The 16,470-nt window shown below is 40.8% G+C and overlaps 1 protein-coding gene across 6 annotated transcripts in view; it reads left to right on the forward strand.

The window, feature by feature from the left end:
- Jph1 (junctophilin 1) overlaps positions 1 to 16,470 on the forward strand; it is a 79,744-nt gene that overhangs the window by 43,662 nt on the left and 19,612 nt on the right. For all 6 annotated transcript variants that reach the window (XM_046460568.2, XM_046460569.2, XM_046460572.2 and 3 more), the window contains exon 3: positions 12,933 to 13,051. In XM_046460568.2, coding sequence (XP_046316524.1) covers positions 12,933 to 13,051 — 119 coding nt within the window. The remainder of the gene's footprint in view (positions 1 to 12,932; positions 13,052 to 16,470) is intronic.

Here is a 16,470-nt window from a genome sequence, read left to right on the forward strand (position 1 = left end):
ACTGTCTGTAGTTTCCGGCATCCACTAAAATAGCCATTCCCCATAAGGAGGGACTATGGCATATATAGTGAGTATGGAAAGGAAAGTGAGTGTGTATGTAGAATTAGCAAAATTGCCTGTGTGCCCAGAATGGCAAATAATTATGCAGAAGCATTTCTAGGCATTTGTATGTTGAGGTTTCGTTTGAGGTAGAAAATAGCAGTAGATGATCATGAAATAAGGATTTGGCATCAGGAAAGACAGGCCAGGGTGATTATTCTCAGGAACACAAATTCAAACGTGCTTTGAGGGGCTGGGGTTGTAGCTCAATGGTACAGCACTTGCCTGGCATGTGTGAGGCACTGTGTTCAATCCTCAGCACCACATAAAAATAAAATACAGGTATTATGTCCACCTAAAACTAAGGAAAAAATGTAAAAAAAAAAAAAAATGTGATCTGGAACCTGAACATGCATCCATAGGAATAACAAGGAATGAGATGTTCGTGAGGTCCAGGAGAGCTCCTAACAGCACAGAAGCCAGCAGTGAGCAGTCTCCAGCTTCTAACACTATGTCCTTGTCATGCATACACAGAGGCTTCTTAACTCTCCTCCTGACTCTGGAACAAATGCCACTACCAGAGTATTCCAGGTCCTCCTTGAAAAAAGTCCTGTCTATCAGAGCATGGACTCCATACCTATCCCTAATGGAAGGGAGGTCCCTTCAGGGTGGGCCTCTTCTGGACATCATGGCTGACTCTCATGGCCTCCCCTTTCCTCAGTGACGTTCATGTATTCAGATAACTGGTTGACCCCAGGGACCTATATGACACTATAATAGGGCTTTCTGTGCCCCCGTTTCCTTCATGACAAGACAAAGCATAGAACATGCAATCCTGTCTTCCATCACCTCTTGCAGTATTTTCAGGGTCCAAAATTATATATATAGTTTATAAGTTTCCACTGGAATCCTGGATCTCCTATCATGGCTGCGTGTTCTCCACCTTAAAGACAAGGAGGGTTTTCACATTCATGCTTCAGAGAGGACAGTTAGCTGATAAAGCAGGGGGCGTGTCCTTTGTCACTGAATCTGTTGTCATTTCAGAGGCAAGACCTATTTCCAGTACTCATCGCTGGCCAAAACTTGGCACATTGAACAATTCTAACCTGAAAGGATGGCTGGATGCTCTGGGGCCAACTGGAGACCCCGCTAGAGCCACCATCAGATACCAGCCAGGCAGTAGAAGCTCGGATCTTAATACTAAGGTGGCAACTCTCCTGCCCCTCTGGAGTTCAACCTACCCTTCCCACAATTACAAGATGACAGAAGATTCTGAATTCTTGGACTTGAAGGGAAATCCCTACCTTGGTGGGAATGGCATCCTCTGTGCCCCTCCCCAACCCTCGGCCTTGGCTTGTATAACATCCCCTTAGTGCCTGGAATTCTTCTTGAGTGTCTTTGGACTTGGGCTGATCCTCCTATTGGGGAGGAATGGTTTCATTTGTGTTAATACATCTGTCACTAAGGCAGTGAGTCAAGGAAGGTAGGCCCTGCATTCTTCAGTGGCTGCAACAGGGTCCATCCAGCTAACCAGCAAGCCCCGGATTCAGTCAGTCCCACCATGAAAATAAATAAAATTTAAAAGTTCATTAGAATGTTTCTAGAGTCGATGCATAGGCAGACAGGAGGCATCTGGTCAAGAATATTCCAAATACTCTAAGAATATTAATATAACCATCTATCAGGACCAGAGGAAAAGATTCCTATTCTTTGAGCAAGATTCTTGGACTGACCTGATTTGAATCCTGCCTTGCGTTTCTACCATCTCTAAGTATTGGTGTACTAATATCTCAGTGTTCATGCATTCATCTTTAAAACTGTCTTTGCCCCTCTGTTACACCAATTGTTACTTAAAGGTGCTAAAGAGAAAACCAGCAGCCCTGGTTTACCCGTTTGTTTCCACTTCTATTTTCCTCGGTATCCTTGGATAAGCTGCTATTTTATCGAGTTTTAAAATGAAAATTTTCTATTCTCAGTTTAACATAGCAAATGCTGAAAATAGGGAAATATAACATAATTTTTTGAGATTCTCATGAGGAAAAAAGAGAAAACTTTTTAAGAATTCAGGGGGAACTAGATGATCCTCTGATATTTCCTTTTAAACTTGGAGGCGTTAATTACTAATTTGGTGATTTGGGGAAGGCAACTCTGAGTTGGATGAATCTGTAGTATTTTTAACACCACCTAAAAATGTTCCTTCTAAAGAATAACCTTGATGAGAAGCAAATCTGCCCTGTAGTCTTTAGTAAGATGTTTTCTAAGCTGTGTTATTTCATTTGAAAGTCAGCCAAAATTGGTTTTAAAAAAATGTGTAGGAGAAGAAAGCTGAATATTTGCATTTTTCAATAGCAGCATTAGTCTATTAAAAATAAAGATTGATTAAAGAGAGCAGTAACAGATTCAAAGAGAAAACATGAACTATGAAAATGAGTGGATTTTTAGAGCAGAAAGAAAAATGAAATAATTACATACTAGAATGTTTGCTAAAGTAATACAGAAGTCTTTCTCAGAACATACTTGCTTGCCATTATCACAAAGGGTAAGAGACTTGGGTTCCATCCATTCATTCCACAAGATAACTGTGTGACTTTGAATATGTTTCTGAGTCTCAGACCTCTACAGAAGGAAAAAAAAATTGCCTGACCATCAGGGAGGGACCACAGAATTCTCAGAGACTTTCCAAGTTACAACTGTGTTTTTAATGTGTCTGGAAAAGCAGAAGATTGAAGAGTCACTTCTTAAAATCCAGAGGCTTAGCGTGTATCAGAGCAGTACCTTCATGCTTGTTGTAGTATGTTGCAGAAAAGGCTAGAAATTTAAAGTAAAAATAGTTGAGGACTCCTTGATTGAACTATTGAATGCTTTCTGGTCCCAGACGAGGCATGAGGTAACTGGAGTAATGGAACCACAGTTCCTACCAGGAAATGTGAAATGATGAAAACTAATTTGCTGAGAGAATAACCACACCCCTGACACTTTAGTATTTCTCCCAGAGTCGTTCTTTCCCAAACTATAGCTTCAAAATGTGTACCTCCGAAGTGATAAGAGCTCAAGATGATAGCTATTCCCAAGCAAGTTCGTATTTGTACCGTTTAGCGTCAGAAACCCAATAGAGGAATGGGTCCCTCTATTGCTCACTAGTTAGGCTCATCTGGACAGAACAAAGTGAAGGGGCAGCTTTGGGATCTTAAGAGCCATTTCAGATGATAGAAGATGGATATCTTATTACCTTAGCGATTGTTTTTAAACTTGAGTTCAAGGAGAAGATCTAAAGGCCTTGTGTCATTTTTAAGGAGTGAATGGTGATTGCTTAATTTTTTTAAACATATAAGTATTTATAAAATGGAATTATTTAAGCACCAAGGGTATACATTTAAAGGACATTTGCAGCAGCACGTGGGGATTAGGCCAGTTTATGATCCATAATAAATGATCTGTCTGTTCTTCAACTGAAGACCTCGAGCTGCCACCATGTGTTCTGACCATTACGTGGTCTTAAATTGCTCTAATTCTTAGCCGTAATTTAATTTGTACCTATAACAGACCCTTGGCAAAAGACAAGAAACCTAATACTGAAGGGAAAATAAAAACAGTATTGACATTTTAATTTTTATCATCCAGAAGTAGTTCTCAGATCCTGAAGCTACAGAGTTTTTATTAGACACATCCAGGTGTCTCTGTGACAGTGCCCAAGAAAAAATGTACTTGTGATTATGTCTAGCTCCATCTTATAGAATATGCGTCTACCTTAAAATAATTTGGTCTACCTAGTGTTGCCAAAGGCCTACTAGCACCCCCCCAAAAAAAATTGACCTAAAGATATATTATTTAATAGCAAGCCAGATTCAGTCAAAATAATACACTATCTATATAATTTCTCATTAGGAAAGACAGATCTTATTTTAGTCAGCTAAAAAATACCTAAAACCATAAAGTCTACTTTGATAATAACTTTACACTTGTCTGATTACCCTCACATTTTTCACCCAATCTTAACTTATCTCCTTATATTTCATCTGACTCAATGACCACCTTTGGTGGTGGACTCTTCCTCCCTGCCCACAGCTCCAGGTGACTCTATGTTGCTCCCCATCCTCCTTGATCCCGGTCTTTGCCTCTGTGTCATAGCCACATTCTACTTCCTCTGCTTCTCCCAGAGAAGAACCCTGCTAGAGAAAGATGCACAGTCATAGAAACCCAGGTCAGGTTCTCCTGGGCCACTTAGCATTTATAATATACTTTTCTTCCATTCCTTAGAACTTTGGTACAGTGATGATTCTTCATCTTCACCTCTTTTAAGCCCTCAGAATCTCCCCACTCTCTCTTAATTTCTGCAGAAGACAGATAATGGGCATTTATCCAATAAATACCCTAAGTTAATACTAAGCACTTCATATAAATCAATCCTGATCTCAGTTTAACTCTACACATTAATATTGTCCCCATTTTACAGGTAAGAAAATTGGGGGCACAGTCAATATGATGAACTGGGGTGAGAGCCCAGGTCTTTCTGGTTCCAAAGCCCCATGACACTCTTGTTCTCTTTCAAACTTACTATCCTTTGAATAACCTTAAAACATTTGATCAACTCATCCCTTTTTAAAAAATATTTTTTCCTGTTTTGTTTCTCTCACCTCATCTAGGATGTGGCTCCAACAATAGTCATCTTCTCAAAACTTCATTTTCTCCTATTCTCTGGGCGTCTTCCTTCCCACCTTCCAATAGTATCAGTTCTCATTTACTTAAAATGCAAGTAAAATGTCTTTTCCCTTGACCCAGCTAATTCTTCTGGTTACTGTCCAAATTTCCTTCTTCCTTTCTGGGTCAAAAGTCTCCAGCATGTGCCCCACACCTGCTTCCTCCACTTCCTCTGCCCAGTTCCTCACCGACTCCCTTCCATCTGGCTTCAGCCGTGGCCTTCTTATTCCAACTGCTCCCTCAAATAGGTCTCAACAAATTCAGCCGCCTTGACTCGGCCTTTACTTTCCCTAGCACAGGGGGATTGACAGACTGTCCCTTCCTCAGATCCTCACCACATTGCTAGTGGCTGCCATAAATCATAAATCAGCCAGTCAGGCTGAGAAAAAATGCAGCTACCCCAGAGGAAAGACAGATACTGATGTGACCCACTTAACTCCTAAAAGGAGCCCAAGATTCACCCAAGAACTTAAAGGGATTCTGTGGGAAGTTCACCAGCTCTGTGTATGCTCCCTTCTCTCAGGTTATTTTGCTATTTCCTCCACCCAGTCCCCAGGACACTTAGGTTTCAATCCTCAATTCTTTGCTTTTTGACGAGTTCAGCCACCTTTCCTTGAACACATCATGATGCTCACACTTCTGTTTATTGCCTGGACCTCTAGTTTACATCATAAACTAGAGGTCATAAACTGTATTCCCAACTATAAATGCTCATCACATAAACTCCTACTTGCGTAAAACTGAGTGTGTCATCACCTCCAAACTGGAGTAGGGCCTACACAGTTTCTATCTGCTGTAAGACCAGGCGTCTGAATCCCTATTTGGAATCTTGGGGTTATCCCTCATGTTTCTCTCCTCCTCACCCATTTATCCCTTCCACTAGGATTTTTGAAGATGGCTTCTATGGCAGGTTTTTATGGTAGCAAAACAGACAGGAAAACTGTCCGCATGTTTGAAAGTTCTGACATCTTTCCAAAAATGTCCAGCAGTTATTCCTTTACTTTTATGACTGATCCCTCAGAAGTTTTTCATCTTGAAAAACTGAAGTGCTGTACCCACTAACCATCTTTCCAAAGTCTCCCTCCAGCCCCTGGCAACCACAATTCTTTCTTTCTTTCTCTACAAATTTGACTACCCTAGCTACCCTATACAATATTTGTCTCTTTGTGACTGACCCACTCCACTTAGCATAATGTCGGCAAGGTTTATCCATGTTGTAACATGTATCTAAATTTCCTTTTTAAAGCTTGAATAATATGTTTACATATACCAATTTTTTTGTTGTTTATTCATCTATTGACACTTGGGTTGCTTCAAACTTTTGGCTATTATAATGCTGCTATGAACTTGGTGTGCAAATATCTCTTTAAGACCCTGCTTTCCTTTACTTCTGTGCCTATATCCAAAATCCAATCGGCAGACCATGTGACAATTCTATTTTAAATTTTCTGAGGAGCTGCCATAGTATGTTCCAGAAGAGCAGCAGCCACTTCACCTTCCCGCCAGCAGTGCAGGGGGTTCTGGTTTCTGCACATTCTTGTAACTTTCTGGTTTTTTGGTAGTAACCATCCTGATGGGTGTGAGATAGGATCTCATTGTTTTGATTTGCATTCCCCTGGTGTTTAGTGATGCTGAGCATCTCTTCATGTTCTCATAGCCATTTGTGTATCTTTTTTTGAGAAATGCCTATTTAGGTTTTTGGCTTATTTTTTGATAAGGTTATGTTGTTGAATTGTAGGAATGTTTTATATATCCTGGATACTAACCCCCTTTCAGATATGTGATTGGCAAGTATTTTCACCCATTTACTGGGTTGCATGTGCTTAAGCTTGAAATAGATGTTTTAATATTATTTAATGATGATGTGCTTGAACTTTAAAATGACCCTCATTAAAAAGGACTTTTCTCCAAAGATTATTTCAAGAATAAAACATGCCTTAAGTTTTTTTTAATATCACATTTTTTTTCTCATCTGATATAAATAACATCTAGAGGTAAATCTCAGAAAATTTTTATAAAATAAAATTTCATTGTTGTCAAATAAAATGTAGGGGCTGGGCGTGTAGGTCAGTGGTAGAATACTTGCCTAGCATGTAAGATAGCCTGAGTTTCATCTCCAGAAGCAACCAAAAAAAAAAAGATAAAGTGGAATTACTTTTTACTTGGCATATTCCAATTAAGAAGATAAAAATGTGACTTTGACCTGGCTATCAAGAGAATGTAGCCTTTAAGCTTATTAAGTTGTTGATCAGATGTTAGGGAATAAAGTCGATAAAGTACTGAAGAGTGAGGACTGATTTTTCTAAGTGTAAAAATGTTATAACTTAGAGAAAATCTTATAAAAGGAGACTGAGTAGTAAACTCTGCTGTTCCCAAGTCATTATACCTGTCCCCTGAGTATTAGCACACTGACAGGGGCTGGAGCTCAAGAAACCAGTGTAACAAGAATTTATTGATCCGGGAATTGGCTTTTTGTTTTGTGTAAATATCCTGCCGGTTTCCAGAAAGTGCTTTCAGGGCCCTCTCATCTGTCACATTCACGATAGCGTCCCTGACGGTGGGAGTCTAGCATCAGAGCGTGTGGTTAGATAGCTACGTGCTTACGTGGAGGCTGCTTTAATTCTAGGTTTTCTGGCAGCCTTAACGAGAAGAGAAACAACAGATTGTGTAGTCCACATTGTATGGTACAAGGAAGCAAACCAGTTTATCACCAGAGACTGATTTTTTCCTGGCACTGAACAATGAGAGGATTGCATCACCTAAATCTCAATAAACATGACAACAATACACATAATGGACAGCATTTCATGAAAGGTATAGAAACATTCTTCTCTGCCCTTGAGAGAAAGCCAGGGACTGATACTGACTGCAATTCTGCAGAGACATTTCTGTGATAAAGTAATGTGGTTTAACTTTTGATCTCTTCAACTAGAACCATTTGTGGCTCAGATGGGCCTTGACCTGATCTCAGACTAATAATACTTCCAAAGCCTGTTTTCTAATACATGTGCAAAAATTTAGACCTGTAAGTATCAAATACCTAACTTAATAGCAATATTCTGCCCCTTAGTTTACCTTTTGTACCTAAATAACTGGCTATATTTTAGAGGAAAGGAAGACATGATCTCCTGCATTAGCAAATAGGATGAACTATTCACTGATGATATAACATGTTTTAAACCAGAATCTAAGAATTCAGTTTCTTGAAGTTACTACTTCAGGTCCTGTCTTTTATTTCTTTTTTTAAAAATGATAATTTATGGAGAAAATTAACATTCAAGAACCAATAGATGGGATAGATGGGGACCCCTAAGATGTAGGCTTCCCAAACCAGTTCCTGAGAATGGAGTGATAGTAGAATCATTGTCTATTCTAGATTAAAATCTTCATCAGCTGTCAGTCAATCACTGTGTGAAAGATTGAGATTAGAAGGTGGAAGACATCTAAGGGCCCTGTGCGATGCTGAGCCTCACTGGGTTTGTCTTATCCAAGAACCAAATCCAGATTGAAGGACCAGTTTCTTACCAAGTGCTAGTCACCTAGAAATCATGGCTCTGATTTTCAATTGCGATTTCAGGAGCCAGTTGCTTCTTCTCCTATCAGGGAGTATTCCTTGCTCAGCAGACTAATTTCTTCTTTAAAAGGGCTGCAACTGTCTGCACAAGATAATTGGTTTTCTGAAATCTAGGTCTCACATAAATGAGTAATGTCACAGTCCAAAAGGAAGGCTCACAGGTCATATTTTTTGCATTTTATCCCCCATGATGCCATAACCCAGGAAAGAATTTCTGGTTATTGTCAGGCATTTTCAAGAGAACCAGAAGGGAAATAAAATGTCAAGGAAATGGGCTCTGCCTTTGCAGTAACCCTGGTGAGATGTTAATGCTGCAACCAGGAGCAACAGTTGGATTGAGGATGTATTTTGAAGGTGGTGCCAACTGGATTTGCTGACAATTGATGGGGCATGTGAAAGAAAGGGAGGGATCAGGGATGGCTCAGAGGGTTTGGCTTGAGCAACTGCAAGTGCGGTATTGCCATGAGCTGAGATTTGGGTTTTCTCAAGCTATCTACCAATTGCTCTTATTTTTAAATTTTCCTAATAATTAGCTTTAAATACTTGGTTGTCAAAGGAAATCATAAGAGCAGACACTGAACCAATTAGAGTATAGCCTTTGCCATCAAGTTTTAAGGGTTGGATCAGTAAAATAACTTTGACTTAATACATATAACACATTTTAAAAGGACAGCAGTATATATATATATATATATATATATATATATATATATATATATATATATATAAAGAGAGAGAGAGAAGAGAGACTGGAGATTGAACTCAGGGCCTCATGTATACTAGGCAAGCATCCTACCACTGAGCTAAACCTCCAGCCTCCAAATCAGCATACTTTTTGAAGCAGTTTATTGTTGAGAAGAGAATGTATAAAAACTAGAAATAGCAAATTTTGTAAATATCAGTTTTACCGTTAGCAGAATTGTGATGGATTCTAGATTAAAACCTTTATCAGCTGTGTCAGAGAGTAGACATAGGAGCTATCAAAAGCTAGAAGTCAGAGTACACATTTAAAGACCGTGAGCGGCATGTTCATTGGCCAGAAGAGGAGCATAAGTGGAGTATGTTCAGTGTACGGTTGAATACGCTTTTTATAAAAGCATAGTTATATTTAAGAAAAATTGAATGTGTCAATTAGGGAGGAAAGTGAAAGAAAAAAAAAAGATTGGGAAAACTACATTATTGTTTTCCAACTAAGGTGGCCTGAGAGGTTATGAAGCACTGTTTTGGTCCTTAAAGAAAAAAACCTTAGATACTCATCGGGTGACTGATTAGAAAAATAATTTGTAGTTACATTCTTAACTCCCAAGTTCTGCCTGGCATTAAGAAGTTTTGGTTCCTGGTGTGTCTGTTCACAGCTGACCTCTGCAGGGCTGGTGTCTGGGAAAAAATTATCAGGCTGCGAGGTCTCTCTGTATGTCAGCATCATTCTCATAGCTTTGCCCACGTCATAACTCTCCACAAGTTAAAACTTTGGATTATTTGTAAAATGAGAGCCCTAAAAGTCAGCCACTGATGCCTCACTAAAAGGAGTTGCTTCTTGGTTATTTTTACTGCATTCAGTGGGGGAAGCATATGTGATAATGGTATGTGGAGTTTCTTAAAAGGCCTAAAAGACTTGTAAATGTCAGCAAGCTTTTGAATGAATGAAATGTGTCTTGGGTACCATGCTCCTTCGGTGCACATATGTTTTCCTTGTGACCAGCTGCGGCAGCAAGGCATCCTGCTGAGTGGTTTCAGCTGATCTCTGCAGACTGCCCAGCCCAATGCTGCACCCCAGGAACAATGGCATGTCTGTACCAGCTGGCTGATTAAAAGGGTCGTGTGCAGCTCTGGAACTGGGCCTGGGATTTGAACACATGAATTCACTAACATGAGCCAGAGGCAAGTCCAGATTATTCCTGGGCGAAAGCTAGACATTCCAGTAGCCGTGGGCACATGTGACTGATGGTAACAGCAAACTCAGAGCTCCTGTTCTGTTCCACATCTCAAGATTGGGTTCACCAAAATCTTCTGAACAGACTTCTGGGTTCAAGTTTGGATGTGGTTTTGACCAGTTTGGATGTGGTTTGGATATGGTTTAGACCAGTTTGGATGTGGTTTTGACCAGCCGTGCAGCAGTACTCCATGCAGCATGGAGCTGGGCTAGACAGGGAAGTCCTCTCCCTCAGTTTAGTCTTACAGGAAAGAGTAAGTAAAAAAGTAAAGAGTTAAATAAAAAAGTAAAGAGTTAAGTAAAAAAGTGGCAAATGAAGCTCCCATAACACTGTGCTTTCAAAATGTATCTGCAGAAGGGTAAGCTGTATTTATCTGTTCTCCAGTTTATCCTATTGTCAAAAGTGGTGAAGATAATACTACCATTTTATTTGAGTTTATATGATGGCATATTGCAGTTGTATCAGAGTAAGTGGTTTATTCGTGAGTTTTGTAGATTTATCATCGAAGGGCTAGCAGACTACATGATAAGGCAGCGCCGCTGTACTCTTATGGCTTCATTAATTATGATACCTAGACATAATTAGGCTCTAGCTAAGAATAGCAGATAAAATGGAAGATCATTCTGGGAAAGATTCTGAGAAACGGAAAGAACATTAACGGAGGGCATCTCCTGACTCTCAGACACAGAACAAAGCCTCCCCTACCATCAAGGATGGCACCACGCAACCAGCTTCTACAGCAGTTGCTTAGGAATATGTTCTCTTAGTCTCTTGGTTTTGTTTCCATTTCGTGTTTTAGGATACCCTATAGACAGAAGTAATCGGAAATATCCTACATGATTTGGAAAAAAAAATTGTTTTGAAGGCTTGGAGTTAATTCATTCATTTTTAATTAATAGAGTCTATTTTTTAGACCAGTTTTTAAGTTACTAGAAAAATTGACCAGAAAGCACAAAGAGTTCCCATCTGCCTCTTCTCCGCACCCAAGGCCCATGTGCAGCTTCCTTCATCTTGCATCAGTGAGTGCATTTGGTATAACTGACGAGCCACTATCGATACATAAACATTCAAGGCTGTCATTTGCATTAGGGTCCACGCTCCATGTTGGAGCATCCAAATGCCTAAAGAGCATCCCTCAGCTCCACTCATTCCCCCTTTTCCTACTTGTACTCTGAACTCCTGGCACCCAGTGTTTCTTTATTGTCTGTGTGGTTTTGTCATTCCATTTATTTGTAAGTTAACTGTCCAGCTGTTCTAAGAAAGTGTCATTCATTTCTTGATTCAAAAGTAGCCCCCCAGTAATGTGCCCAGGTAGTGTTCTGTGCATTGCATTGGGATTTATAGCAGAGGATCAAACATCCAAACTCCCACTCTTCGTGAAGCTTCCAATCTAGTACATCAAGCCTCCAGGCTCGGCTGGGTCCTAAGAAGACAAATGGGCACCATGAGAGCCCAGGATGAGAAGAGGCGGTTGGAGAAAGTAGGTTGAACATGGAGCCTCCTACCAGTGGTCTCAGGCCAGCCCCATCCTCCTGTTTTTCCTTCTGACCATGTACCTCTGTGGGTTGGATCTGTTGGCATCAGCCACCTGTCAGCTGTGTTCCTCCCTAAAGACCAGCTGCACAGGGCCATTTCCCAACTCTTCCCTTCTCTGTTGTCTCTGGGAGATGTGCACGTACTTCTGTCAGACTTCCATTCAGCTTTTACTATTAGCTATTTATAGCCCTGCCTACTGCTAATAAAATATGATAGAAAATTTAAGCAGTTAGAAAAATTAGATACCCATAATTGCCACCTAAAGATTAACTAGACAAGGTTTGCCTGCTTCAGAAGTGGATAACCCATGGTTCTCTGCCTGACCTCCACATCCTCTCTGCTGGGACTGGTGATGTCCATTCTCCTGTGTTGCCCTAAGAAGCCTAGGGCTTTCCCTGCCTCTTTCTCCCCTGCCCCTAGCCCTTTGGAAGTAGTAGAGGTTTCAAGGAATACAGATAGGCCAGGGAAGGAATGGAAGACCAAGAGATCCATTTTGTCTGTGTCAGCTCTGCCCCCTTTTCATTTTTATTTCATACAAAAAAATATTGCTTAAAAGTGAACTAAGTGGGCTCCTGGGTAACCCTCCTGAGCAGGCAGGTAGGAGACAGTAGTGTACATTTCCCAGCAACATCCCTTATAGCATTATGCTGGTGACCCAAAAATTGGCCATGTGAGAGTTTTTAAGCCATGGACATTGATAAAGAGTACCAATGACAGTTTTGCTAATCCCCCCCCCCCCCAAAGCCACTTTAACAGAGGTTGCTTGATCAGACTTTTACATTGATTCTACCACAGGAATTCAGTCCATGAACACTGTATTAAATCATATGCTCTCTCCATAGTTTCAGGGTGGGTAATACCAACCACAGCCAACAGATTTGATCCAATAAATTTTGACAACCAGACTTAGCATCAGGCTACACAGGCCCCGCTCATCCTCTTCATTTTCTCCTGAAATGACTGAGGCGATTTACGGGTAGCTTCATCTCTTTTTGTTGAAATCCCACTGTGATAGGACACTAAAGCTTAGTACTGCAGGTATCAGGCCATGATCCTAATGAACAGTTCTTTTCTTGGATGGACGTTTGCTTGTCCACATGTAATTAATAAGGTGCTTCCTTTGCTGACTGGCCCTTTCGTGCCCCATGTAGGACTGCACACGCAAGAGCGAAAGCTGACGCTGCTGACCAGGCTGCGCTGGCCGCCCGCCAGGAGTGCGACATCGCGAGAGCTGTAGCCAGGGAGCTGTCACCTGATTTCTACCAACCAGGTAAAACCCTTCTCCTTTGATGGGAAATATTGGAGCACTGCCTTTGGTTTTCTTTTACTTCCTTTCTCACATAAAGGTCCGTGTTCATGACTCAGTAATACTACAAGATCAGTGGGAGTGTATATTAAGTAACAAAATATCCCCTCAAGTTTGTCAGCAGTGGAGATTTGGGGGGTACTCCCTGTCTGCTTCTGCACTCCCAGCCACATATCCGCCCCCAGCTTTGAGCCAAGAGCTCCAAACAAGTCAGGAATCTAAAAGTATCTGACTTATGAAAAATTGTGTTAGTTGCACATTCCATCACAAACGTCCCCAGACTCAGAGGCACAGACAATAATGGCATCAGCAACAGGAGAAGAACTAGTAAGTACTGTGGGGTTTCTTCGTTTGTTTTTTTATGTACCTAAACTGAAGCTCAGAGGCGTGTTGTTAGTTGGTAACTACTTGAAGACAGATTAACCGTAATAGATGAAGAGGGAAATGCGTGTCGTAATGGAAGAAATGGAAAGTGACAACCTCAAATAAAAAAAAAAAAAATCACCTTGATCACCTGTCTCTCAAATATCAAAAAATAGCCACCAACAAATACTTGCAGGAAGTTTAAATTTAACTCACTTCCTAGTAGTTTCCCAGTAAGCTGTTTTCATCCCTTTCTATAATATACTAACAGGGTTTTTTGTTTTCAAAATAGCTATACCTTTGAATGTATGTGTCTCCGTTGTTCTATATGCAACATCTTTCTAGTGATTATTTACAGAGAGAAACAGATTTTTAGGTAAAGAGATCAAAATGTTCTAAATTTCTATTAAAATTTATATTTTCATGGTAAAGAATTTCCACCCATTGATTTTTATTAAATCAGTCAAGCTGCATATCTCCCCATCCCTCCCAGCACCCTGAGTGGTGTGGGTATTTGGTTTGCTTCTGGTTCTGCTGAGGGTGAGACAACATAAGAACCAGGGGCATCTCTCAGTCCCAATGTACAGGGTAAGTGAATGTGCACAGAATGGCAAGAGCCATAGAAAATCTAGAAACTTGGCTTTAATAAAGGATGGAGTACTGCAAAAAAAAATTGACCTGCTGATTTGGGGGTATGCTTCTTTTTTGTTTTTGTTTTTAACATTTAGTTTTTAGTTGGACACAATATCTTTATTTTATTTTATGTGGTTCTGAGGATCAAACCCAGGACCTCGAATGTACTAAGCAAGCACTCTGCCGCCGAGCCACAACCCCAGCCCCTTTTTTGTTTTTTGTTGTTTTATTTCATTATTGTTTCTTGCAAAGAAAGATAGTAAAGGGCTAGGTTTAAAAAGACTCAGTTTTCAGTTTTTATATAAGCAAGTCTAGAGAGGGGCCCAGTTCGATACTGAGATGTTAGATATTGTTCTCATGGAGTGAACTCTCCAAGAGTCCAAGACCAACACAGAGGCAATCACTGATATGGGTGATTTCTCTCATGTACATCTCTTGGAAGCCAGTGGGTAGATTTGAATCCTGTATACATATTTATATTTTGTTGCAAAAGGATTCCTTTGATTTCCTCTTCCGGTACTGATAGATAATACTGGAATCACCTGTTTTGCTTACACTTCCCCAGTGTGTAAATACTTTGGTGAGTTAGCTGTTCCAGGAGGTAAGAGCTCCAGGAGGTTTTCAGCAAACCTAGTAGGTGTTCCTGGGCTCTCCAGGGAGCTGCCATGGTAGAAAGAAGCTGTACAACGAGGAGACGCTGGGCTTGGGCTGCTTTGAAAGCAAACAAACTTATTATTGTTGTCTGCAGACGCGGAGAGCTGCTGGGCAATGGGGTCCCTCGAGACTTCTATTAGGTGTGAGCAAGAAGGAAATGATATGGAAGGTCATCTCAGTTTTCCAGACTGAATGGTTTTAAAGGGCTTTTATGGTGTAAAAGCATTTGAGGGGAAAGAAATATTGTGGGAAAATGTAATTCTACCCCTTCCTAGCTAAAACAGTCGCCTATAAGCAAGGGGTCCATCAGTAATGAATCCATTCCAGAGGCATGAGATGAACAGTGGGTCTCTTGGCAACCAGAGCTCCTGGAAAGGCTGCACCCACGGCCAGCATTTCCTGTAGCCACTGGAGAGAAGGTCCTTTCTGTAGGGAGCATCACAGGTCTTCTCAAGGGCCTTAACTCATGCTTTCCACTCTGCGTTTACAGGGTGACCAAATCACATAGATATTTGCTAAAAGGGCTTTCTAGGAATTCTTCTAAGACTGCTCATTGAGTCTACATATCTCAGACATAAATATCTCCATTGTTTGCCATGCCTGTGCCATGCCTAGACGCTGCAAGCCCTGAGAAAAAGGATGTCATAAGCTTACATTTTGGACATTTTCATGGTAAATCGATTTTTTAGGAGCTGGTGGTATTTTCATGTATTTACCATCTTAGTTAAATCTTATGGCCCTAGTTCAAAAAAAGAAATGATTCTATAGTTGAGTTAAAAATGCAGGGGAAAAAAAAAAAACAGCCATATGGGCTGTTCTCAAAGAGTAAAGTTCCAATAATGAAAGAGCATACAAATGGATGTATGTGAGTGTGTGTATAGATGATTACATAGAGACAGTTGAATTGTTATCAGTGTGAATGACATAGTGAGTCACTCCCAAGAACTCAGAAGAAGTTTGCCCTCTGAAGGTTAAACTTGAAAATGAGCCATGACACTGCACAGAGAGAGGTCAGATGATCTGCGGTGATAGTGTGGCTGTAAGAACTGCAGGATTTCCTCGTAACATGACTGGGTGTAGGACAACACCTCCAGAAAGAATCAGCAACCCGAGGAAGTATAGAAAAAAAGTCACAGAGGCAGAGATTGGCAGTGTTCATCCAGACCCTGTCCAGAGAAGCCTGAGCCAAACCTGGGATCATTGTAGTTGCACTGGCAAGGATGTTGGGGGGAAGGAGGCAGGAAAGTATAGCCAGCAGTGTGTTTGGCTGTCTTGGCAAGATCATCCTGACCCAGGAAATGGCTGCATCAGGCCAGCTCATCTTGATGCCATTAGGTAGTTGATTCATCTCATGCTCCTTGTCCCCATGCCACATTCACTAGTAACTAATTTTGATCAGGCTTTCCACCGAGGTCTGTCAAGAGGGAGAGCTTGCTGTCAACTAATGAATTGGCTTTTCGGTATCATACATCAGTCTTGTGAGCTGTGGTCATATGAATCTACCCCAAGCCATGGTTGTGCTGGTAAAATTATGTTCCTAAGCCAGGAGGGCTGAGATGAAGGTTCGGAGGGTGATCACCAAGAAGATGAAGGGGTTGGAGAACAAGGACAACTGGGAAACTGTACACAGGATTCCTGGACCTGTGGTTTCAGTTTGTTCCCTATCAAGATTCTTGTTTTGTTCTTAATTGCAAGTTATATTAAATAGGATGTAAAAATCGTTTTATTTATCA

The sequence above is a fragment of the Marmota monax genome, unplaced genomic scaffold (genome assembly GCF_021218885.2).
Source record: "Marmota monax isolate L192 unplaced genomic scaffold, Marmota_monax_Labrador192_F-V1.1 WCK01_AAM20220418_F8-fsc00063, whole genome shotgun sequence".
NCBI classification, from domain to species: Eukaryota; Metazoa; Chordata; class Mammalia; order Rodentia; family Sciuridae; genus Marmota; species Marmota monax.